The sequence below is a fragment of the Pithys albifrons genome, chromosome 1 (genome assembly GCF_047495875.1).
Source record: "Pithys albifrons albifrons isolate INPA30051 chromosome 1, PitAlb_v1, whole genome shotgun sequence".
NCBI classification, from domain to species: Eukaryota; Metazoa; Chordata; class Aves; order Passeriformes; family Thamnophilidae; genus Pithys; species Pithys albifrons.
Window position 1 is genome coordinate 69,969,142 of NC_092458.1, and position 26,879 is coordinate 69,996,020.

General features: G+C 42.8%; 1 protein-coding gene across 2 annotated transcripts; it reads left to right on the top strand.

The window, feature by feature from the left end:
- The first annotated feature begins 5,957 nt into the window (after positions 1-5,957).
- CPAP (centrosome assembly and centriole elongation protein) lies at positions 5,958-25,241 on the top strand. Of its 2 annotated transcripts, XM_071554500.1 has the most exons (17): positions 5,958-5,982; positions 7,470-7,971; positions 10,419-10,542; positions 11,327-11,623; positions 12,206-12,350; positions 14,461-14,566; positions 14,859-16,482; positions 18,425-18,557; positions 19,367-19,532; positions 20,601-20,840; positions 21,435-21,534; positions 22,804-22,901; positions 23,567-23,665; positions 23,777-23,917; positions 24,032-24,116; positions 24,212-24,332; positions 24,905-25,241. In XM_071554500.1, exons 2-17 carry the CDS (start codon positions 7,594-7,596, stop codon positions 25,095-25,097), a joined length of 4,050 nt encoding a protein of 1,349 aa, XP_071410601.1. In that variant the 5' UTR covers positions 5,958-5,982; positions 7,470-7,593; the 3' UTR covers positions 25,098-25,241. The 2 variants fall into 2 exon arrangements, with proteins under 2 accessions (XP_071410601.1, XP_071410612.1); XM_071554511.1 differs by lacking the exon at positions 11,327-11,623.
- The last annotated feature ends 1,638 nt before the right edge of the window (positions 25,242-26,879 follow it).

Below are 26,879 nucleotides of genomic sequence, written 5' to 3' on the forward strand. Positions count from 1 at the left end.
AGCCTTGTGTAGTGTTAATCACAGGCGCAGAAACCAGGGGTTGCAGGGAAGGTGAAGGTGTACCTACTTCCGCAGCTAAGGATACTAACTCTTTGTACCTTTGCTGGGTATTAAATGTGAGGTCGTGAGGTGGCTCTGTGACTCCATCTGCAGAATCCGGTACCTGGGTATCAGAAAGCTTTGAAATTAAGTTAGCAGCATCGCGATTCTCAGCTCCCCCCACCCTGTTCCAAACAGGGTACCTTTAAACGGCTGTGATGTTGCTCTCCATTCTGGAATACAGCCGGTGGGTGTGGCTGTCGGTGATGGAGGCTGCAGGTACCAGGTTGCCGGCGCAGGGGGTTCCAGTGCCTGTGTTGGCAGCTGCGGGCAGCGCACGGCTATCGGGGAGAAGGTCCCCGCTGGTGCTGCAGAGCTTGGGTCCCGCGCGCCCAGCGCTGTGGGAACTCACTCCCGGGAGGCCTGCACTGTGGAACACCCAGGGGGAGCTCCGAGGGCTCCGCTCCACTGGGGAGGAGTCTCTCCCCTCTCCATGACGCAGTTGATCCACGCAGGAGGTGGTGGGGGTGGCGTGGGAACTGATCCGCCCCAGGGGCGGGCGAATTCGGAGCCGACCCCGGCCCCTGCGGGCTGTGGGGAACTTGCACCTGACGCATGCGCCGTGATTGGCAGGCAGTAGGGAGGGGGGTTGGGCGGTCCTTGCACCTCATGGTAAGCGCGGGCAATTCCTTTGTTTGATTTCATGGGCTTTGCGATCACGTGGTCTCTTTGTTTTCCTGGCCACGCGGTTTCGAGCCCTGCTGAAATGTCTCCCGCAGCAGTCTCCTGCTGCAACGGAGCGACTCCGGCATACCCACGGGGCGGCGGGGAGCGCCGCGGTGGCACCCCAGCCCCGAGGTACCCGCAGGGCATTGCCAGCAGCGGCGGCAGAGCCAGCGCCAAAGATGGATGGACGGGGGAGAGAAACTCCATGGGGTTTGTCCCCCCCCTCCACATGTCTCTCTTGGCTGAGGGCATCCCCCATTGCGCCTTCTCGGAGTTAGGATTTAAATAAAAGTCACTCACGGTTTGGCATGGCTGAATGTTTTCTGCAGCGTGTCTCGTGGGGTTCCAAGGTTGCTGCTGAGGTCCGGCCGCTTCTACAGCGGCAGCCGGTGGTCTCATTTGCTGTGCATAGGCTGTTCCTTGGTAGTTATAAGGCGGTGCAAAGACGACTTCTTGGCTTTTTGCAGTGACGAACGGCATGGAAAAGCTTTGATTCCATGGTTGCTGTGATTCCGTCGGGTTTCCCGGAGCGCGTGTGGGTACCGGAAGGGCACAGCGCTGGCTCCGCGGCTCAGCTCCAGGCTCCACGCTTGTGGATAGGGCGGCACGGGTGACAGCGGTGTGGCAGAGGAGTACCGCGGCGGGGGTCCCGAAGGCGGCACGGGCGGTGCCAAAGGGTACCGCGGCGGCGTTTCTGTGAGCGGCGGTGCCCACGGTGGTGCAGAAGGGTGCTCAGAGGAAAATCCACCCTGCAGAAGCAGGCTTTTTTCCCTTCTCTCAGGTAGCTCGAGGTTTTTTATGGCTTGTTCTACCTCTAACAGCATTTTCCTTATAGCTGCATATGACGAAATGGGCAGCAAAAACTCTTCGGGTGCAGTTTGCGCTAAATGCCACAAATCTGCCCCAATGTTATCACACAATTCTATGGAAAATGTGGAATTGGCATCGGTTAAGTGCCCTCGAATGAAGCACCAGTCCAAAAATTCCTGTAATGCTTGTCTTTCAATGTTTGTTTTTGTAACACGAGCTAAATTTTCAAATTTATCAAGCAATAAGTTCATTTTAGTCGAGTTGGTATTTCCCATGTTTCTTTAACTCACCGGTTTGAAGGTCGTGGTTCCTTCAGTCCACGTTCTTCCAGCAGCTCTCTAGGCCACTACAAAAAACTCCCAAGTTTACGGGAGACAGAAGCTCTCGGAGGCTTCTCCATAAAGCACCCAAAAAAATTGGGGCACAGCAGCTCTCGGGGGCTACCACTTAAGGTTCTAGGCAGGTCTGCAGATGGCTTCCATGTCCTCAAATCACGTTGAGGGTCCACCAATTGTTGCCAATCAGGCTCTAGTGAGACTGCACACACCAATATGGTGTTCAAGCAAATCCCAAGTTTATTCATAAACACAGGTAATATATGACTTCAAGTGACCCCACCCTAGGTGCGGTGGTCTGACTCCAATTGGTTGAGGCGTGAAAACGAAACTTGTATGGTGGTCCTTCAGACCCACCTGAATCAGGGCTGCAACAGAGAGCAGTTTGTGTATTATGGAAAAACGTTTGATATTAAACTGCCCTCTCTCTTAGGAAGGCCATTTGGAGGAAAAATGACCTTTCTTTAGCTTGATGAGAGCTCCACATAGACTGCAAATTCTGATCAAATTCAAATCAAATTCTTCTATCTTTCTACTTCTGTAAATAAACAACACCTATATTAAAGAGTGCAAAAAAAGGAAAGCAGATGCTGTTTGAAGTGTTTGTGTTAATGTACTATTTTTTCTACTCTATGTATGTGCAAACAAGGAAACATTTATCAGAAGTTTCTCTACTAGTTTCTTAGTACTAAACCCAGAGAACTTAATTACCCAATAGGTCCTTCTGGCTTTAAAATTAGTGTTGGTTAAATTGCATCAAAGCCTTTACAAGGTCAACAAAACCTTTGCATCAACCCTGCAGAAAGATTCCACTGCAGTGTGGATAGAGAATAAACCAAGAGACAGAGTCAATGCAGAGGAAATGTTTAAATGACACTGTCATCAGCACTTCACAATCTAATATAAGATTATGGTTTGATTAATTTATCAAGGACCCAAGTTGAGAGGAGATGATTAGGATAAAGTTTCAGATAAAAAAAACCTCCAGCAAAACACAGTAGCCTGAGGTAATTTTAGGGTGAGATTTAGAGCATGTTACCTATACTACATTTAAGGAATATGTTTATTACTCTGTGACCTGTTTGATTTTCAATGTTTTTTCAGTGCAGTATAAAAGGAATCAGATGGCCAACTACTGTGGAATAACATAAATTATTAGGTAAAAAGCAAGAAGCAATTAGTCAAGGAGAGAGAGCAACATGATCCACTTGAATCTGGGGTTTCATTAAATGTGGAAAACCAACAGTATCAGACACAATTTTATCCATGTCTGTAATACTATATGCCTGATAGTACTGGCAACTCTGTAATGGTAATATGTGCATTTAGGTCAGGTAGGTAGCAGATCAAAGGGCACACAAGGTCATTATATACCTATATTTTGTGGCTCTTGGTTTTGTTTTTTGTTTGTTTTCTCATTAGCAGTCCTTTTGGCATAAAAGTACTCTTCTCACACAAAAAAAAGCCAGGACAACGCAGTCATCAATCACATCCAGCATAGGTTCCATAGGGGAAGGTACTACTTGACAAAATTTCTTTGTACAAGGTAACACGCCTAGTTGACCAAAAGAAGCCATCTGGTGTAATCTTCTAGGATTTCAGTAAAGCTTTTGAAACTGTCACAGCATTCTTCAGTCAAGGGAGGTGATTGTCCTGCTCTGCTCTGTGCTGTTGTGGCCTCACTTCAGTTCCTGTGGACAGTTCTGTGTGCCACAATACAAGAAAGATCTCAAACTATTAGAGAGCACCCAAAGGAGAGCCATGAGGATGGAGAAGGGTCTGGAGAGGAAGCCACGAGGAGCTGCTGAGCTAATTGGCCTGTTCAGCCCTGAGGGGAGACTTCATTGCAGTTCCAGCTTCCTCATGAGGGGAAGAGGAGGGGCAGGCACTGATCTCTTCTCTGTAGTGACCAGTGACAGGACCCAAGGGAATGACATGAAGTTGTGTCAGGGAAGGTTTAGGTTGGATATTAGGAAAAGATTCTTCCCCCAGAGAGTGGTTGGGCACTGGAACAGGCTCCCCAGGGAAGTGGTCACAGCACCAAGACTGGCAGAGCTCACGAAGGGTTTGGACAATGCTCTCAGGCACACAGTGTGATTCTTGGCACTGTCCTGTGCAGGGCCTGGAGTTGGACTTTGACAATCCTTGTGGGTCCCTTCCAAACCAGAATATTCTGTGATTCTATCAACTTTGGAATACCTGATAGAGAATAGGAATTTGAGTTAAAACCTGTTCAACATCTGTCCCCAGTAGCGTTTCTCTTTCTACAGTGAGGGAGATTTCCACTATTCTCTCATTGTTGATATATCCCATTACTGGATAGTAGCCTCTCTTCTCCTATTTCCCCAGAAAATACCCTAAAGAAACTTCTTAAGGAATTTTAGAAGTGTTTGGTTTTACTATTTTTGAGTGGCAACATTTCCAAAATTCAAAATCAGAATAAAACACTGTTGTATTTAATCTGTGTACTTAGAACTTATTAATTGCTAATAAATACTTTTATAACTGGAATAGCGTCAATGCAGCATCAAACAAGGAAGTTATTATCAGTGAGGCTGCTGATGATTATTTATCACTGGTTTAATTCCTACAATTTTAATTTATGTTGGTGGAGATCCATAAGGTCCCAATAGCCTCAAAAGGATTTCACACAAGCATGCAAGCCTGTACTTCGTGACCAAACCACAAACTCAACGCTACTGTTAGCAATGGATTTTATTTTTATCACTCAAAAATAGACCATGAATAATCTGTAGTCTTGGAAGGCCTTCAGTGTGCTTGTAAATGGAAAAAAATAAACCCAAACCCCCCTCTACTGTATTTTCCTACTGAAGATGTCAAAGGGACTGAATGTGATGCTGTGCTTTAGAAAGCCACAAGTATAAATCCTTCCCCATTCTAGCAGTCGCTTAATGCAGAATCCAGTGTGACACAATCATGGAGACAGTATATTTCTAACTTGTGGGGCGGTCCCGTGGTGTAATGGAGAGCACTCTGGACTCTGAATCCCAAGGACCTGAGTTCCAGTCTCAGTGGGACCGTCCCCTGGCAGTTCAATGCCTCCCTGCCATCCCATCCCGTCACATCTTGGATGCTCAGCAGGGTCAGCCTCGGTTAGTACCGGGTGCTGTGACAGTCCCGAGGACTTCCCTGTCGCTGTCCAAGCTCGCTCGGCCGTGGCAGATGGACCTCAGGACTAAAACGATGGGGCCAGTTCTGTGCACGCTGTGCCTGACCTAAAAAATGCACTGCGCAGGCTGGAAGGGCACACCCAGGTGGGGAGAGCCCTGCCCAAATCTGCGTTCGCAAAGTCTGGCCATACATACGTTACATATTCGTAACTCGTCAAACGCAAGTCCAGGAAAAATGATGAGAGGTATTGCAGAGAGAAGCCCTATGGGACTACAGCAAGAAACAGCAGAAATTAGAACTAGCAGTAAGCACCTGAAGGGGCTGCCGTGGGCTCGTACAACCCAACCCAGCGCCCGGCTCTGCAGCCGTGGGATCAGGACACGGCCGGCGATTTTGGAGCGTGGTGCTCTAACACTTTCTGGAGTTTAGAGGCAAACACTACTTTCGCTCACTAAGAGCGTGCCTAAAGCACAAAGCGTCAGGAGGTCGGGGGCTGCTTTTTGCCCCTTTATTTTTGCCTTCCTCCCGCCCTGCTGCTGTTTAAAAGGGCGCCACAGCCGCAGGAACAGCGCGCTGCAAGCCCACAGCCTCACGCTGGCAGCAGAGCGGCGCTGACACCAGAGACATCCCGCTCCGCCCTCGGGGAGGATCCGGGAGCCACCGGGCCCTGCGGGCGGCTCAGGCTCCAGGGGCACTCCCAACCCGGACCACATCCCGCCGCCGCCTCCCGCCCGGGCAGCCCCGGGACATACAGCCTTCCCTCCGCACGCCCATCAACGGCCTCTTCGCCGCGGAGGCTCTTGGGAGCTGTAGTTCAAACCCACCGCCTCCTCTGCCCAGCTGCCCGGAGGACCCACGGCGTTCGAACTACATCTCCCAGCATGCCCTGCACTGGGGCGGTGCTCGCCTGTGGCGCCGGGAGGCTGTGCGATGGCGGCAGGTTTGTAATAGAAAGGCAGCACTGGCGGCCGGGGGGCTGGGCGCGGCTGCGGGACCGGCGTGAGGAGCGGGGCCGGGCTTGGGGCTGCAGCTGCCGCACCGCTACCTGCGAGGGGCCGCGGGGCGGAGCTGTCGCGGGGCGGGTGCTTCGGGGTCGGGGGAGCAGCGGGGGCTGTTGGAGCACTTGGAGCGTCCTGTGTGAGGGCCGTGTCCGTGTCCGTGTCCGTGTCCGTGTCCGTGTCCGTGTCCGTGTCCGTGTCCGTGTCCGTGTCCGTGAAGGAAGGAGGGCGCTGGGCCCCACCGAGGAACGCGGCTGTGCTCGTCTCCCCACCGTCGACCTTTGCAGGGATTCCTTTGTCCCGATCCCTATCCCTGCCGGCTCCTCGGGTTGGCACCTCCGGCAGGTGCTGCTGCCGTGACCGCCCTGGGAAGGCCTGGAGTGGCAGGCAGTCTCCGGAGGGTGTCTGAAAGGTGACGGGGGAAACAAACTGTGCTTGAATTTGCCTCTGCAGCAGTCTGTACCTCGCTGGGAATCTTCCGTAGCGTCTCAAAACGGAAGGCAGTCGGAAAACATCTCTGTGAGGGAATTGCGCTGTTTCTCGCAGTTCGTGCTTTCAGACTCTGGTTGCAAGCATCAGCCTTTGTACAGCAGGAAGATTAAGCGAGAGCTGGCATGGACTGATCCCTTGGGAACGAGGAAGTTTTAAGAAGTTATTTCCTCATCAGCAGGACTGTTGAGCCTGGGCTGCTGTGGTTGCCTGTCCTTTGTGTCTGGCCCCTTCTTTCCTCTGTTCCCTCTGACACACCACATGCACAGACAGAGCTACTTGCCCCGGGACTAGTTTGAGGTAGCAGGGCTGAGTGGTCTGGCTCCTGCAGCCACACCACCACCGGCAGCAGTTCTGGCTCTTTTTCTTCCTAAGTGAGGAAGTCATTCCTGGTTTATGGCACTTGCAGGATATGTTGCAGTCTTCAAACTTCCTTTTGGATGGATTTTTATCTTGGGATAAAGAAGCTAACAGGCAGTGTGGTTGTAGAGTTTCCACAAGGAACTTAGGAAGGCACAAAAATCATAGATTGTTGCACTTAAATATGTGGAGTAAAAACTTTGTATTTAGATGGACATATTTGAAACTCCGCATTAATATGAAGGTCCTGTGGGGGAAACCTCTCAACTCATCACCTCTCTTCTTTTGTTGCAAGTGTTTAAAAGAAATTCTAAATCCTTCTCTTTATTACTGAAGAGAATATTATACACAGCTTTATAATATTTGAGATGGTATTGCACTCAAATAAGACAATGCAGAGTTGGATTATGTTGATTTTTTTTTTGCACAGGATGTGTTTGTTACTCATTGTCCAAATTGTTTCTATTGATTGTGAATTATTTTTTATAAATACATTAGGTTGGTTGTAAGAGGGTAACTTTCTTTTACTGGGAATCTGTTACTGTAGATTTCTTAGTTTGTTTATCTGCTTAATTTTTAGGTGCTAAAAGTCGATAACCATCCAAATCCCTGGAACTTTGAAAGTTTTACTGTCCTAACCCTACATAACATAATAATGTTTTGTTAGTGCTGATCAGCAAAGAAAGGGGAGTACAATTTACAAGATGCCAAGTGTTGAAAATCTGAGTGGTGAACAAAACTTCATTGGACATTGGATGTTTGACAGTTCCCGAGCTGGAGTCTTATTAGATCCTGGTTTTACTGGTTTGAACTTCAAGAAAGAGAATTTGTTGCTTGCTTCTGAAAATAGCACAGCTTTACCTGCTGAAGTGTTGCGTCTTTCAGACAGCTCTTCTGTGAGTGCTGACTCCCTGTGTGAAGAGTCTGGCAGCTCTCAAACACTTCAGCAATATCCCACTGGAACATCTTTTCCAGCAGCAGCATGTACCATGGAAAGCTCTAAACCAGACTTGGTCCGTGCTGAAGTGGATGGGCAGAAAAAATCCAGTCACAGCGATCCACTCTTACAAAAGCTTGAACAGGTAAAAGTCCTAGGATTCCTTGACATACATCCATTAAGATTTAGTTTGTTCCTGCAAGTGATTTGTCATACCTGTAAGTAAGCAAAGGCCTTGCCATGTATAGGCCACAGCAAGCTTAAAGAGCAAGTCCCAAGTTACAGTTACGTGCACAGAAAAGTTGGTGTCCTCCTCGTGATGTGCAGTTACTGAGTGTCTAACCGCCATTGTTTCCAGGTGGCACAGGGTCCATTTGAAGCAAAATTGTTCTCAGAATCATTTTACCTGAAAGGTACACACAGTTTTACAAAGTTCCATTGTTGCTTCCCTGGGAGCTGTGGAAATGGCGTGCTGGTCATTACAGTGGTAGTTCTTCACCACAGGTATTTACAACGTGGTGAAGTTGTGTGTTCTTGTGTCTGTAGCAACTTCTTTTGTTAGTTCTCAAAGTAGGCGTGAACATTCATATATCTGGTTCTGTTCAGATGAAGACCCATGTTAGTGTTGAATGTGATAAAGTATCTAAGACATCAGGACAAAAGCAATTATAATGCTTTGATGTTCCTTACCATTTTTTTTCTAATGCAGGTATGTCAGTTAATCCACTGTAAGTGGCTGTATGTTACCTCATAGCTCTTCCCAATTACTAGGTACAAATTGTGTTAGCTGAAAGTGTTCAGCAGCACTTTAATAGATCTGACTCTTAAGGATTATGAACTCTTACCTTCTTGTCCACTCTATCAGCAGCTCCATCAGCACAAATCTCTGTTCACTCAAACGAAGAAGGAGAGTGTGTGTGTGTCTCTAGAGGAGAATTCCACAACTCACCTGGTGTTGTAAAAGTTTTCTTCTGTATTTTATGTGATAGGAAAATATTTACTCACTTTTTAAGTATTGTCAGCAGTATCAGTCAGTGGCTAATGACAAATATTAGCTGGTTTATTTGTGTCGTTAGTGCAATTATTAAGTCTCCTGTCTTAGGTATTAACAATCTATAACAAAAAATAAGCTGATGCTTGTCAGTTTGTTTTTCTGAAGATATTATTATCAGAACAGGTAGAAGTATGATTAATTTATTGAGTGAAGAGGTTGGAGATGAGACTCAGGTGATCTTTAGATCTTGATCACTAGCTCATAACTTCTACTTGCATAGTGCCTTCTGCTTTTACTGGGACTACAAGGGAAATTCCAGGGAATTTTTTCTTGTGTCTCGGATGACAGTTGTGATCCAGTTGTTTATCTGTGGAAGGATTGCATCAGGCCTCCTTCCTTTCCTTTGGAGGAGCTGTACCTAGTATGTATGTGTGCATTGGAGATACAAAGATGGACATGGAGGCTGCTGCCCATATCTGTGGTTTATCATAGAATCATAGAATACATTGGATTAGAAAAGACCTCCGAGATCATCAAGTCCAACCCTTGGTCCAACTCCAGTCCATTTACCAGATCATGGCACTCAGTGCCACATCCAATCTCAGTTTAGAAACCCCCAGGGATGGTGAATCCACCACCTCTCTGGGCAGGCCATTGCAATGCCTGATTACTCTCTCTGGAAAGAATTTTTTTCTGATATCCAACTTAAATTTCCCCTGGCAGAGCTTGAGCCCGTGCCCCCTTGTCCTATTGCTGAGTGCCTGGGAGAAGAGACCAACCCCCACCTGGCTAGAACTGCCCTTCACGTAGTTCTAGACAGTGATGAGGTCACCTCTGAGCCTCCTCTTCTCCAGGCTAAACAACCCCAGCTCCCTCAGCCTCTCCCCATAGGGCTTGTGCTCCAGTCCCTTCACCAGCCTTGTTGCTCTTCTCTGGACTCGCTCCAGGTTCCACTTCAGTTCCTGATGGAAAGGCCATTTCTGTAAAGGAAGTCTGGGTTGCAGGTTTGGTAGGGTACAGGATGCCCTGCCTTCATATGACCCTCAAAGCTGGTATTGAGGCAGTGCCAGGGACTCCTGCTGTGCAAGAAAATGAAGACTGGATTACTGAATTTAATCAGCATTTAAATGCTTGTTTGTTCAGAGAGCTTCGCGAGTCTTAATGTTGTTCAGTGCACTTTCTCTCCTCTCTTTTTCTTTTGCATCAGTACTGTACCTGAGACCTTGGAGAGAGGAACCACCCCCCTCCCCAACTTTTTCTAAAGATTTAATTATTATGAAATATTTAGTTTTTTAATAAAAACACAGCATATAGTAGAAGTTAACATTGAAAGAGCAGAATTGGAATATTTTCCCCATGCAGTAGAAATGAATCTTCTGATTTCTGTTGTTTGCAGATTGGTCAATTAAAGACTAATAGAACTGTTAATTGGGCAAACTGTGTATTCATAGATAAAAAATCCTTAATTTCCTTTATGTTACACTTGCCTAATGGAGTATCTTTGAAACAATAAATACCTGTTGTCTTGATGCTGCTAATCCTGTGGAACATTCTAAATAAACCTAGCCTCTGATACCCTTAATTTTTTGTTTGAAAAGCTGAAGGAATTGCAACAACAGAAACAGGAACAGCTAAAGAAACAACAGATGGAGCAACTTCAAAGGCTAATGGAAGAGCAGCAGAAGCTACTTAGTATGGTATCTGGCCAGACAGCAGCTCTTGGTAAGTTGAAAAAAAAAACAAACTGAAAAATTTAATCTCATTTTCCAGTTAAAATCTTAAAGTGTATTCTGTGTTCTTCATCTTAAGACCACTTGATTAGTCAAAGATAAATGCTGCATGGCTTCAGGGCCTGAAAGTTGAGAACTGCTGTAGAAGGAATATTGTCCTGTTTTTATAAAATGCCAACTGCAATTGTAACTTGATCAGTCTGCACTATGATGGGAGGCCTTGTTTTGCAGTACATATATGAAATAAAGTGTAAATCAAACAGTTACTTTCTGATGAGCTGCTTTCTCACAGTATTTTTGATTGCTTTAAGCTTTCAGTGTAGCCAAGTGAAGTGGTCCCTCCTTGTTTGTGCTCACACACGTTGCATCCAGGTGATGAACGGAACTAGACTCGAGAGCTGATCTGTATTCAAAAGCAAACACCTGTAACCTGTGTCAGTCTTCCAGTATGTTTGCTGTGTGCAAAGAGAGGGGACAGTTCTCTGCTGAAAAAAGCTTTTAGAGTTGAACAGTATTATTTTCTTCTCTTAGCAGTACCAGTCTAACCTGACTTAAATGATTTTCCTTCACTCTGCCTACCTGAGACAATTAATTTAGGGCTTATCTTAGGACAAGAAAATCAGGATTGCCTAATCACTTATTCTTGATCAGTAATGTAAGGATGGAGTCTGGGTGATCAATCTTGCTCACTCAGTGTGATATCTTTTCTCCTGTGGAACAGTAGTGTTGGAATACAAATACAGTGACACAGCCATTTTTTTCCTTCTAATTTCAAGGCTATACTCTAACAGCTGAAAGTCAAAAGCTCAGACCTGGGCATTCAGCAGGCTTAACAACTTCACACCAATTGCCATCATCTGGATATCAGAATGTCTTTGAAGACATAACTCATGCTCCAATTGCTTCTTCACATACACAAGACAATGATTCTTTACAAAAGTTAACCAACAAAGAATTCACCTCATCTTTGAAGAACAGCCCTTCAGAAGTGTCTGCCTGTGAAAATCAGGGCCTGTGTGTGCCTCTGAAAAGGCCAAATTGTTTGAATGACAAGGAAGGCAAATACATTACTGGTTAGTCATTTATAGAAAGATAATTTAATGTGGTGGGTTTTTTCCCCTTGTAGTTACTGAGTATAATTTTATACTACTTATTTTGAAAATTTTCTGATTTTTGTTGGTTTACTTGATTAGTTGGTTGGTTTGTTGACGGCTTACAGACCTCAGAGTTCCTGTTTTTGTCCATGGGAGTTTTGTTAAAATCAGTATGAGACAAAAATCAAATTGTTCTCAATTTATACATATGTGGGAAATAGAAGCCTGATAAGGGAATGCTTCAGTACAGCAGACATCAAAAATCTTTCCAGTTATTTTTTTAAGTCGTACATTAACAATAGCAAAGAAGATAAACAATCAGAGTAGACTATTTAAAGTCTGTGGAATTTTTTTTATGCATAACTGGATGTTCCTTTAAAAAGAAAGTGCAAATTCAAATAAGAATTAATTTGGGGAAATCTTAGGAATATTTTGTGTAGGAATTAAGAGAACATTGCCATGATGTTCCCCTCTGTTTTTAGTCTGACCTGAATGCTGCTTAAAGTATGTCCTGAAAACTGATTTGTTGTTGGGATGAAAAAAATTCTATTACTTTCACAGGAAAAAACATGTGGTGTCCAGAAAAAAAGATGGAACTGTTAATGGTGAATGAACACAATCACACTGATCCTTTATGTGTGGGAAGTGCAGATCTCTCTGAAAATTCCAGCAGAGGTGAACATTTGCAGACTGATACAGAGGAAAGGTAATTCAGACCATGATTATGCAGTTCTTATCGAATAACACAAGTTTGGTTGAATTCTGAGTCCTGATTGAAAGAGTTTGATACTCTCAATTTGTGTAGCTTTCTCAACCAAGGATTCAGTTTTTCCAGGTACGGTGGTGACCTGTAGTAGGAGAGGTTCTTGCTTGAAATTTCTTATGCTGTAAGAGGTGTGGTGTTGTGTATTGAATGAAGAGGTGTGTGTGGAACCTGGGCCAGGTTGGATGGGGCCCTGAGCAAGCTGGTCTAGTGAAAGGTATCCTGCCCATAGCAGGGCGGGTTGGAACTGGATGATCTTTAAGGCCCCTTTCAACAAAATCATTCTGTGATTCTGTAAAATGTCTGTATATGGCCAAGAACTATTGATAGTGGTTGTGGCAGAAACCTTCTCCTATGTGTGTGTTGGGTTTGTGTGGCCAGGTTTTGGTAGCAGGGAAGGTTATAGTGGCTTTTCTGAGAAGCTGCCAGAAGCTTCCCCCATGCCCAGTAGAGCCAATGCCAGCTGGCTCTAGGACAAACCTACCACTGGCCAAGGCCAAGCCAATCAGGAAGGATAGTAATGCCTCTGTGATAACAGATTTAAGAAGGGGAAAAAAAGTTATTGTGTGAAAATTGCGGCCAGAGAGGAGCATAGTGAGATTATGTGAACAACAATGCAGACACTGAGGTCAGTGGAGAAGGAGGGGAAGGATGTACTCCAGGCAGCAGAGCTGAGGTTCCCCTGCAGCCTGTGGTGCAGACCATGGTGAGGCAGCTGTGCCCCTGCAGCCCATGGAGGTCCACGGGGGTGCAGCCATCCAGTTGCAGCCCATGGAGGAGCCCACGCTGGAGCAGGTGGATGCCCAAAGGAGGCTGTGACCCTGTGGGAGGCCCATGATGGAGCAGGGTTCTGGCAGGGACCTGCAGCCTGTGGAGAGAGGAGCCCATGCTGGAGCAGGTTTTCCTGGCTGGACTTAGGGCTTGTGGGGGACCCATGCTGGAGCACCCTGTGTCTGAAGGACTGCACCCCATGGAGAAGTGACCCACGTGGCAGCAGTTTGTGAAGAACTGTTGCCCCTGGGATGGACTCACGTTGTAGAAGTTTGTGAAGGGCTGTCTCCAATGGGAGGGACCCCACAGGGAGGCAGGAGAAGGATTCCTCTCTCTGAGCAGTGGCAGAAACAACCTATGATGAAATGACCATAACCCCCATTCCCTCACCCTGTGTCACTGGGGGGAAGGAGGTAGAACTTGGGAAGGAGGGAGGGTTTGGGGAAGGTGTTTTTAAGATTTATTTTACTTTTCGTTATCCTACTCTGATTATATTTGTAATAAATTTAATTAATATCCCCACTTTGAGTATGTTTTCCGGGTGACAGTAGTTGGTAGGTGATCTCTCCTGGCCCTCATCTCAATTCATGAAGCCTTCGTTATATTTTCTCTCCCCTGTCCAGTTGCAGAGGGGAGTGAGAGAGCACCTTTGGTGGGCGCCTCATGTTCAACCAGGTCACCTCACTACAGTATGGTAAAAGATTTGTGTGTCGCATTGACACAATAACAGTAGCAGTTGGCATTGTTTTAAAGCCCCTATGTTATCAAGGCTGTTGTAGTCACAGCCCCAAAACACAGCACCATAGGGGCTGCTATGAATACAGCTCACTGCATCCCAGCCAGACCCTTATCCTGTGGAGGAAGGGGAGTATCAAAGGCGACACAGGGAACATGATCTCAGTAGCACTCCTGAGTGGGAAGGTGAGACTGTAGAGATCAGCAGTGTGACTAAACTACAAGTGAAAGGTTGGTGATTTGGCTGAAAGAAAGGGTCATTAAGAAAAACAGTGAAAGAAAAACAAAACCTGCAGACAATATATTTGAGATATGTATATTAACTGTTGCAGGGATTTGATAAACTATTTCTCAAAAGATAAACATGTAGTGTTAAAATGCATTTCTCAGTTTAACTTAATGACTAAAACACCTCATAATTTGTCATCTCTTACACAATTACACCTTAGGTTTTTGAATAGCAGTGATGTTAAACATAGTTACTTTATATAGAATTATAAGAGTTATTAGAGGGTTATTTTATATAGATTTTTTTAAATTACACTAGGCCTATTAAAGCTACAATGCATGAGAAGAAACAGACTTTTGAAGAATTCTTGGAAGAACAGATACAACTAGAAGAGCAACGTCTGGAGCAAAACCAGAAGTTACAGGTTGTTTATTAACGTTTTTTTAAAACTTTATTCTTCTTTATATATTGTGCCAAGATGTGATAGGTGCTTTAAAAATGTACAGGGAAGATGCTGGCATTGAAAGCTAACACTTCACATTCCTAAAAATAAAATAAAATAAGTTCCAGATATTCCACTTGTTTAAGTATTTGGAAATCCAGTAGAAATGTACCATCTAAATTCTACTCTTATGTGGGGCTTATTTGAAGAAATATTCAAACTGTGTAAGGAGCTTTTTAGCATTTTGTGGTTTAATTTTTTTACTCATTTTCAGGAGACAAATGGATCAGCTGTTCAAAGAATAATGATCAAAAGACCCTTCCTGAAAAGAGGGGAAGGCTTAACAAGATTCACTAATGCCAAATCTAAAATTACAAAACATGGAGAAAACATCTCAAAACTTCAACAAAGGGCTTCAGATGACAGAAATGTTATTAAAGTGGACAGATCACAAATACAGAAGAAAACTGTGCCTTCTGGCAAGGAACTGGTTTCTGAAAATCCTTTTGCACCAAGTAAAAATTACAACCACCTCAATAAAGCAAAACATTGCCCTATTCAGAAGATGGTGGTACTCAGGAATCACAATGGAGAAAATATCTTGCCATTAGAAACAGGAATGCAATCAGGAAAAAATCAAGATGGACAGATGAGAGATAATTACCCATCAGAAATTAATAACAAAACAGAAAATAAAGAGAACAGAGTAGGATTTGCTAAGTCTAACACTGGCAAAATCAAAAGCAAATTACCTGGCACAGAAAAGTCTCAGTTGTCTCAAGATCTGGCCAGTGCCTTTTCCAATCCTAAATGTCCTGTAGGTCACCCCGTAAAAGATTCAGAACTATCTTTTGAAATGTCATTTCAGAATAAGATGGAGAACTGGGAAAAACAAAAAGAAAAAGAGAATCTAGAATTAGATGAGTTTTTGTTTCTAGAACAAGCCGCAGAGGAATTATCTTTCTCAAGTAATTCCTCATTTGTGCAAAGGATCTTGGATCAAGATCAGCAAATTTTAAAAGGCCGTAGAATGTCTTCTACCCCTGTCAAGGCAAAACAGCAGCAAGTAAAGGCACTGGCTGTCAAACATACTAATGAGAAAAATAAAAGTGCAGACTGCATGGCAGAGGAAAATACACGTAATAGCCTAGTTATGCACACATCATCAAATTCAGGAACAGATTTTAGAATGGAGGATCCATTGAATAAAATAGACAATGTAGTATTTTCAGCTTCTTCCATGAAAACAGCTCCTGATTTAAAAAGTAATCATTGGATTGTAAATGAAGATAAGGGTGAGGGCAATGGAGATACTACTACAGATTCTGAGAGTGGATTTAAGACCTCAGTGAAGCAAGACAACAAGGATGCTAAGGCAGCCTTTGTGAGCCCTAGAGAAAGTGATCCAGAATTTTTTGATTGTAGAAGTTCTGTTACAGACATCAGCAAAGAAAGCATAAATGGAGATACTGACCTTGGCTTGTCAGACACAGATTGCATTGCACTGTCAAAGCAAAGGATTAGAAGAGCTACAGATGATCACAGAAGCATGTCGTGTATAAGTCGGAGTAAGTTTGAGTTTGATGATGACAGAACATGGAGTGACCTTGATGAAAATTATGTTAGCAGTGTTTTACCTGAAAAATACACTAAAATGCCTTCACAGATGGACTTCCTCAGTAAGAATGATTCAACTGTCCCAGATAAAGCAATAAAGAGAAAAGTTGCCTCAAAGAAAGCAGATGAAATGTCCAAAGAGTCTGCAGTGGACAGTGATTCAAGTGGACCTCCTGCATCAAGCCTGATGATGAAACTGTTTCCTTCACTGAAACCAAAACAGAAAGCAGGCTGTCATTTAGAACGTGAAACCAAGTTGAACGTGGAACAGGAGCCAGGAGGTGAGAGAACAGCAATGGGTAGAAAATGTTGAAGAAGATACATATTACAAGTTTTTCCTTCTAGCACTTAAGCTTCAACCTGACATTACACCAAAGGGTGTAAGTACAGACTTCTGCTGGAAGGAATGGCCCTGTTCTCCCCTTAGATCTCCTCTGGTTGCATGTCTGATGCCAGGTCTAACAATTATGCAGCTTGCAGAATGACAAGGATTGGTGAAAACTTTTTTTTTTTTGGTAAATGTTAGTTTAGTTTTTGATTTTTCCTTTTTCCCCTCTGGAGACTAGTTCTTTTGTCAGAGCAGCTCATTGAAGTAACTTGATCTGGAGCTGCTTGATCATTGTTTCTGAATGAAGGAAAGTATCAAAGGCCAGGTGAAAATGAAGTGGTACCTCCCTTTCCACTACAGTAAGGTAATGCTATGCATTGCTAGGTTAGCTTATTCCTCTTATAAGATATAAGGCAGTGGCAGCCCTGCCTGTATTTTCCAAGAGTAGTATAGTATGTAGGGAATTCATGTGGAATATGGGAAATGTGGATTAATTTTTCTGTTTTGCACAAGTTGATTTCATCTATATGGTTACAGTCTGTGGAGGACTGTCTCCAAAACCTCCTGTTGAAGCTGTTGTGTTTCTGCTATCATAAAAAATGGAGTTGTTCAGTGAAAGTGATGGCACAGCCTCCCATGTAAATCTTTGCTCTGTAAGGTTGTGATCTTGGTTTCAAACTCTGCTCCAATGAATATTTAGAATTTTGTTTAGGTTTTTAATGATAAGTCAGTTGACATGATCTTTTTGGATTTCAGAAAAATGGTACCATGTCTCCCAGTATCCTTCTGGAGAAAAGGTCCAGCACACAGCTGGATAAACACATCATGTGGTGGGTGAGCAATTGGCTCACAGGTTGAGCACAGAGGGTAATAGTGAATGAGGTAACATCAGACTGGAGTCCTGTCACTAGTGAGGTTCCACAGGGCTTCATCTCAGACTCAGTGCTCTTCAACATCTTCATAAATAACTTGGATAGAGGACTGGAAAGGATACTGAGTAAATTTGCCAATGATACTAATTTGGCAGGAGCTGTTGATTCTCTCAAAGTCAGAGAGTCCATGCAGAGAGATCTCGACATATTAGAGGACTGGGCAATCACCAGCCATACATATTTTAACAAGAGCAAGTGCTGGATTCTGCACCTGGGATGGGGCAACCCTGGATATTTGTAGAGACTGAGGAATGAGATGCTGGAAAGCAGTGCCATGAAAGAGACCTGGGGTCCTGGTTTATGGCAAGTTGAGCCAGCAGTGCCCTGGCACCCAGAGGGCCAACCATGTCCTTCCTGGGGGGCATCAGGCACAGCATCACCAGTGGGTTGAGGGAGGGGATTATCCTGCTCTGCTCTGCACTGAGGCGGCCTCACCTTGAGTATTGTGTGCAGTTTTGGGTACCACAATATAAGAAAGACATTAAGCCATTATAGAGTGTCCAAAGGAGGGCAATGAAGATGGTGAAGGGGGAAGCCACATGAGGAGCGGCTGAGGGCACTTGGTGTGTTCATCCTGAAGAAGAGGAGACTGAGGGGAGATCTCTTTGCAGTTACTACTTCCTCATGAGGGGAAGAGGAGGGGCAAATACTGATCTCTTCTCTGTGGTGCCCAGTGACAGGACCCAAGGGGATGGCCTGAAGTTGTGTCAGGAAACGTTTAGGTTGAATTTTAAGAACAAAGATGATAGATCTACTCCATATTTGAGGTACTTGAGTAAATAGTACAGAATGCTTTAAAATGTATCTTCTGTGTTACTGGAATAGTAGAAGTTTTTTGCAATATTACAATTGTCTCTAAAATAGTATTATTTTTTTACAATTTTTAAGCTGGTGTGTGATAATTGTTTGCTTCAGTCTTATGGATGCAGCTTAGATAATGTACATCTGGCTTTGCTTTGGCAGGAAACTCTGTTCCATCCCAGCTACTGAGAGAGAAACTCACTGAATTGGAAACTGAGATAGAGAGATTCCGAGCTGAAAACACAACTCTAACTAAACTCCGTGAAGAAAGAGAGCAGGCCTTGGCAAATATCAGGTGATTTTTAAATGAAACATTTTGGTGCATTCACTTACATAGGACATTGCAGACTATCATGCTGTCCAGTTATCAATAGCACCAGTAAACAATTCATGGGTAACAGTTACATGGGAGACAGGTCAAGAAACTTACACGGAAATTATAATATTAAGAACCCCTGCTAGGTTTATATGATATCATTGAAAGTTATACTTGAGAGAATTTGTGTACTTTTGTTCTGAGGGATAACACAGTCCTAAACTGGTCTTGCAGAACTGGTCTTCACACTGACATGATTGATGCTTTTGCTTTGGGTTAGATGATTGTACCAACCGAGAATCTTTTAATTTGAACTGGGGCATTTATAAGCGACATACAGAGTAGAATAATTACCTCTGATGATGTTAAATATGGCACACCTGTTCCTACCACAGCCACTTTTGTTTTGTTTGGAAACAGCATTGTGTCTTTGGCTGATGTTTGTGACCTCCTCTGTTGGCAAATTCTTTTCCCTGGTACTTTTGGGAGAGTGGTGTTCTAATGTTTTGAAGAATGTTGGAAGATTTTAGCCAAAGCTTTGCTAAATTCAGGATGACTCTTGTGACTAGAAGATACAAAAATATAAATTGTTTGGCTTCAAACACTAACTGTATGACAATTCTTACTCCTTAAATAAGTAATACCATTTATAGGTAAGTCTTCCTGGGGTTAATAGATGCTGAATTGGAATCAATGACCACAAAATACTGAGTCTTCATTTTCTTTCTTAAAAATCCAGATTTGAAGTAGATTTGGAATAAAACAACAACTTTGTTTCATAATTACAGGAAAGAAATTGCAGACTTTGAACAGCAGAAAGCCCAAGAACTGGCTGAAATAGAAGAATATAAAAAAAAGGAAATAAAAAAACTTCAAAAGGAGCGTAAAGTTTTTGAGAAATACACCACAGAAGCTAGAGCAATTCCAGATAAAAAGGAACGTGATGAAATTCAGGTATAAGGACATACTATTCTTCCAGTCCTCACAGGAATGTGGAAATTCACTTAAAGGCAGTCAAGAACTAAATTGTAACTTAGTTGAAATTTTGCAAGTGATATCAAAATGGGAACTGTTAGCAGATGTGGGTTAGTGGTGGACTTGCCAGTGCTGGCATAACAGTTGGATTCCACAATCTTAAAGGTTTTTTTCCAATCTAAATGATTGTAATTGAGGAATGGAACTACAGTCTTCCCAATGTTGTTTGATGATTTTAAGGCAAAACTCCTAACAAGCAAATCTCTTTGTCACATTTCCATACTAAAAACTGCTTGTGACTATGACAGATGATCTTCAACTTTGCCACAAAATTACCAAAGTTAAAATATTAAGTTGTGAGTTTTTATTCATGGTAGTGGATCAAAAGCCAAACTAGAACTTCACAGGAGTTTTATTCTGTCTAATGTAGTAATCTTCTGCAAGTTTCAAAGTTACATTTTATTATCACTTGTAGGGCTTCTGATACCAGAGATGTAGGAAACAAGATCTGTGTGTTTCTTCATTGTCAGGATGTATTGTATGTGAGATGTATAGAGAAGTCATACTAAACACCACACAGGGATTTCCCTTTTCCTTCCCTACAAATTGGCCTTACTTCAAAAGACTGAAGTAACATTTGCTGAACTGGCTATGCAGATTTATGTGTGTTTTGTGTGACAGTGTCCTCTCTGTTTTCCTGAGCCAAGATTTTTGAAGGGTCCTCTCAAAAGGTAGCCTTAAGGATTTCATGCTTCTGTCTCAAGTGTATTTGTATTGGCCAGTCTGTGAGGTGTAAAGGATGCCAAGAGAGCAATAAAACCAATTCCTGTGATGGAAATTGGAGCTTGTGAAGCTGAGCTGATGAATTTGGTACTCTAAAGTAAATAGTATCTTTCAGGGAAGAAATTTCTCCTGCCTTTCATCCCCTGTGCTATTAAGCTGATCTCACTTTTTTCTGCATGCTTGTATTTCTATCAGAAACTAAAAAATAATTTAATATATTTAAACATGAAAGCTCTTTAATTTATAAATGTGCATTTTTCTAAGGCTTTAAAACAGCAGATTGCAGAGTTACAGGAAGATTTAAAACGAAAAGAGGCAAAATGGTCAACCACCCATCGGCGCCTGAAAGATCAAATAGAAGCTTTAGTAAATGAGAATTTGGAGCTAAAAGAGGAAATCAAAATTATGGAGAAGTTTCGCCTAGAAGCATGGAAGAAAGTAGAAGCTGCTGGAAGCAAGAGGAAAATAGAAAACACTGCTATGACCCCCAAAAGAGCAGAATGTGTAAGTTATTTATCTTGATGTTTTACATGTATCTGAATACTCACAAGTTTTGTGTCATGTACTTGAACTCCAGTAGCTTCAACTTAGCTGTTCAATTTTAATTTACTAATGTGGGGACTACACTAGTGGTGACAGAGACAGAATTTTGTCAATGTCACATTCTCTCCCAGTGTGAATGTTCACAATGTGCAGCATCCTTTTTGTTGAGGAACTCACCTTAGAAACTCAGAATTATGCATTTATAAGAGAAAAATCATCGATGGGGTCTAACTTGTGACCCTCTGTCCCTTACAGATCAACCAGGAAAAGCAGGCAGTTCACTATTGTCTAAAGCAATTATATTAAGTTTAGAAACTGTAACTATTATTCTGGATTGCTTGTACCAAATTAACATTCTGTAGTTGTTGGTAGTGAGGGAGCAGATGGAGGAAGAGTTGGGCTACATCACACACGTCCTTCTGCTGACCACATCTCAAATGTGTAGTTTATGAAGAAAGCTTCCAGTAAATTTCATGTCATATGGTGTATAAGTTTTGTTGATGCTGCATGAACAGTTATATGTCACATAAACCACAGATACTCCCTTTCTTTTAGTGTTTACCAAACAGAGGCCCCAAAAGTCAGACTGCATCTCTGCCTTGTCCACTACAGAAGTGCAGCAAAATGAATGGCAAAAGTTATTCACAGGCAAAAGGTAAAAATGTTTTTCTGATCAGAGAATTTTGTTAAGTCTTTAAAATAAAAATAATGGGAATTTTTGCTCTGTGGAGTGCATCAGCACCTGAAAGTTGTAATGTGCTTGAGCATATGGAAAAATGCCTCCTCATAGGGTAGGATTCTGGAGAAAGCTGTGATGAGACTAGTGTCAGAGTGAAAATGCTTCTTGGTTGTATTTGGTGGTCTGGAGCACAGCAGAAGCTGCTTTGACCCTAAGATTAGCTCAGCTGGTTAAAACTTGGTTGTAATAATGCGAAGGTCATGGGTTCAATCCCCTATGTGGGCCATTGACTTAAGAGTTGGACCCGATGATCCTTGTGGGTCCCTTCCAACTCAGAATAGTCTGTGATTCTGTGGTCTGTTGCTTTCTGTAGTCCAAAATGGCATTCATCATTGGTGTTCTCCAACCAGCAGATGTTGATTAGATCACAGAAGCACAGAATGGTTTGGATTGGATGGGACCCACCCAGTTCCATCCTGCTTCCATGGGCTTTCCACAAAGCCCATTCGATCTGGCCTCAAACACTTGCAGGGCATGCACAACTTCTCTGGGCAACCTGTTCCAGTGCCTCACCACCCTCACAGGGAAGAATTTCTTCCTAACTTCTAGATGACTGTGTTGATAGCATTGGAACTGTTGTGTCTCTTCTGAATCTCGTTATCAGGATCTGTAATCATATGGGCAACACTGTAGCAGGTGTTCCTTGTTCACAGATAGGAGCAAAGGCTCTTTGCTTTCCTGATGAACATACAGAAAGTCATTACAGGATATTTTTTGACACTTCTGACAGCTCAAGCAACCATCATGTTATCTGTCAGAGGAGTATGTGCCAGAACTGGAGTTAGTTTTATTTTGATAATTTAATAGGAGAGGCATGGGAAAAGTGTGTGCTAATCAGTTTCTGTTAAAAGGTTATATTAACCTTCCTTTATTCATTACAAGACGTAACTAATAATGTTGTCTAAATTCCTGGGGGATGGGAATCCTATGTAAATCCACAGAGATGAAATAGGAGAGAAGGTGCATTATGCCTTTTGCAGTGATTCTTCAGTTGCAGCTTCTTGCTGATACAAGAAGCAGTGGCAATGACCAATTCTTTTATTGGCATATGCCTATTCTTTTAATAAATATGCCACTTTCAATTCCTGCTGCACTTCAGAAATGTAGATGTCCTGCACAGCTTAACCTCATATATAATTGTAACAGTTTCAGTCTCCAATTTAACTATTACATGTATCTGAGTAGGAAAACTTCCTAGAACACCTGCATCAGGACCTGCTAATGAGAGAAGCAACTCTGAGACAGTGACAGCAGTAGAAGATTCTTCTAAGACTTCTACAGTAGTAAGTCTTGTGTCTTGATTTCTAAGAGGGAGGAAAAAGCCTAAAATGAAATAATAGTTATTTGTACTTAAAAGAGTATCTGGAAGGTGACTGATAAGGCTGCTTCTTATATTCTTCAACTTTTACTGTCATACCAGAAAATGGCAAGGTATTAGTCAATGAAGAGTGTTTTACCTGTGTCTAGTAAAGGAATTATTCTTTGGCTCAGGAAAAAAAATAAAGTAATAATCTCCTGCTCTTTTGAATTTTGCAAAATGTTTTACCTTTTAAGAGAATTAAAATAGAGGGATGTTCATATGCTCCATGCAGAGCAACTGCACAAGGATCTTGTAAATAGCTGAAATAATTCTTACATTAATTAATTGCTGTAGGTCACATTCAGGCTTTATGGAACTTGTTTCATACCCTAATATGTATTTCTTAGGGAAGTTGAGCACCATGATCAACATGCCACTGAATTCCACTTTAGTCCAGACTACAGCTGACCACAGACAACCAATTATTATAGTCTGGTTTACCACTTGAGTTATACTAGAATGCCAGATTGTGTTTATGCCTTCCCATACTTGTCTTCCTTCCATTCCTAAATGTTTCCTAAAATGCCTGTCAGCACAGGAAAAAATGTATAAAGACAAAGCTTAATGTGAGTTTGTTTGTCATCTCAGGACACCTCTCCTAATGAAGCTCATGTATCACTACCATCTGGTCCTGCTTACACAGGCAGTGAAGAGATACAGAGAGAAACTCCTTATCCTGATGGAAAGGTGAAATGAGAGCTTGGCACTCTGAAATTCAGGAAGACAACTCTTGTGAAAGATGAATGAGAATATAAGTGTGATGGCTCAATACTGACCTCTCTGCAATGTTTTCATTAGGTTGAGAGGGTTTTGAAAAATGGATGTCACCTCACATTTTTCCCAAATGGAACATGGAAAAAAGTGGGTTCTGATGGAAAGACTGTAACTATAACCTTCTTCAATGGGGATGTGAAGCAGGTTATGCCTGATCAAACAGTGGTATGTACCCTACATCTTCCACGTTTTCCAATAAATACTTATTTATGCATATGTGTGTACACACATATTTAAAACTGCTTACTTGTTATGTTAAATCTGAGCTGTTTTCTGCAGATTTATTATTATGCTGATGCTAAGATTACACATACTACATACTCTGATGGCTTAGAGGTCTTGCAGTTTTCAAATGGACAAATAGGTAAAGAAAACACCCAACCTAATTGTCAGAGTAAGTACCCATATATATATATATGTATATATGTAGTAAATATCTTGTCTCAAAATACATTTCAGAGAAGCATTATCCTGATGGCAAGAAGGAAATTACCTTTCCTGATCAAACGATCAAGAATTTATTTGCAGATGGACAGGAAGAAAGTATCTTTCCAGACGGCACCATTGTTCGTGTTCAGCCGTAAGCTTTGCCTTCTTCTTGGGTCCCTGGGCTGGGACAGGAGCACTTGGGGCTCACGGGCAGGGGCACTGTGTGGTTACAGATCTACTTCTCCAGGTTGACATTTGCATAAACTGTACTGTGAACATGTATGTACTGCTTGAGGTTTGGGGGTTTTCGGGTACCTGGGAGGAGACAAAGACTGAATGCCTGTGGGTGTTGTCCTGACCTGACTTTTCTATTTGTACATAATCCTAGAAAACATGGGAGAGCCTGGCTGGGAGGCAGGTCTGACAGACAGCTGGGAATTGCAGTGCTCAGAACAGTGTTCTAAACTCTTCTTGCACTGCAATGCATTTAGTGCATAGGAAGCGCAGTAGAAGCTCCCAAGTATAAAGAAGTCATCTCAGTTTTACAGAAACAGGTTTTTAAGTATGAACCAGATGGGATATTTAAGAGAACACATTTTTTGCACAAATACTGTATTTTCATTTCTTCCTTCGTTTACCCTTGCACATTTGATGTTTGTTCTGAGATTAATCTTAAGCCTATGTATAATCCTTACAAAATACTTTTTTTCCCCTTTAATGCAGAGATGGAAGCAAAACTATAGAGTTCAATAATGGCCAGAGAGAACTACATACATCACAGTTCAAGAGACGGGAATATCCAGATGGTACTGTCAAGACTGTGTACATGAATGGACAGCAGACAACAATGTATGTCTCTGGAAGAGTCAGAGTAAAGGACAAGGATGGGAATATTATCATGGACACTAAGTTGTAGGCAATGTCAAAACTAAGTCTTAAGACATCAGCAAAAATAATGTACATTCCTGTAAACAAGGAAGTGACAACCCTTGAAACTTTTTGTGTATATATTGTTTATAGTTTTTACAAAATAAATTTATTTTTATTTGGTGCTACTACATCACAGCTTTTGCTAATTTTTTCCCCATTTCCACTTTCAAGGAGCAGTTTATTAAGTTAGTATTCTGTTGTGTGGTTTAGAGAGTGTTTTTTAAATCAGCTGTCAGTGGAAACTCAAGCAGCTGTAGATTACCTGATTTTAGACATCTAAGGACAGATTTCTCAATCCAAGTTGTGCTGTTGTTACCTCTGCTGTGGTGAAATACAGCAGGTGGCTACATATAAGAGTTGGGTGTCAGTTTACTTACCGTTTCACTTGAGAGTATATGAATGGCAGCACTCCTTTTCAGTCAGCCTTAGGCTATTCTTTTTCCTTCCTAATATTATTGTTTTTTCTTCATCTCACAGTTAGGAGGCAACGGCCTTAGGAAACCACAAAATCTGTTCCATAAACTGCTCATCCATAGTCATAAGGCTAGGACAGGTGAGACTTGGGGACAAGTCAGTTCTCTAAGCTACTTGAACACCCAAACACCAGAAAATCAACAGAAGTAATTTCATCCAGTTCTTCCACCTATCAGCTGTTTTTAAGCTGACTTGACTTTTAAAATTCTGCAGTACATACTAGCAAAGAGCTGCTGCCAGGCTGGTTGCTCTAATTCCATTCTTGGGGATGCTGAAAAATTTGTTTCATTCTCTTGCACAGTGGAAGGTCCTCACTTTCTTCTTGTCCCTTTCTCCTCCGTGAAAGCAAGCTCCATCTTTACTGTGTCTATGCCCTTTTTTGTCCCAGAGTAGCAGTGAGAACTGTGCTCACTCACACCCAGAAGTTGCTTGGTTGGGTGGACAGACAGGTCCTGGCCTTCCTGGCACTCTCAAACAGCAGCTCTTACATAATTCAGGGATAAGTCCCTTTCCAGCTGGGTGATAATCAACTGGGTTTTGTGTTTGTGTTTTTTTTTAATTAAAATATATTGAAAATGAGCACATGACACCTCTCTTGGGTCCACACGTCTGGTTAGTAGCAGAGTAAGCATGGAAATTGTGAAAGAATCCTTCCACTGCCCATCTAGACTGGCACAAGGTGCCCTGCCCTCACAGCACATCTGGGCCCTGCTGCTGAGGTCAGCTTTGTTTCTCTGCTTTCATGGGAGCCTGAGGGAAGAGACGTGTGCAGGGATGTATGTATGAGCACAGACTAGAGCACAGGAGGTTCCCTCTGAACAGCAAGAGGCTTTTTTTACTCAGAGTGGCTGGACACGAAAAGCGGTTGCCTGGAGAGGCTGTGGAGTCTTCATGGTGTGTGTGTTCCCTCCCATAGGGAGACTGAAAGGGGCTGAGCTTTACTTGTAATAGATTTATTACAACAAAAAGACTTCCAAAGAAACCTTACACATTACAGCAGTAAAGGATAACAAGCTCTCAGATGCATGCTGAACAAACTGTTTATTCCCAAAACTCTGAAGTGAAAGACGCATAACAACACCTAAAAGTGAAAACAGAAAACCACAACACAGCAAACATGTTTCAGAATAAAGACAGTAATGCTCCCCCACCCAACTGTTTTCTCCCTCTCCCGGGTGCTGGAGATGTCTGTCACCAAATAAACCTGAAACAGAAGTTATGTTACAGTAACAGAACTATCATCTTCTCTCCAAGTCTTCTAACAAGATACTAAAACAAATGTGCCCACCATCAG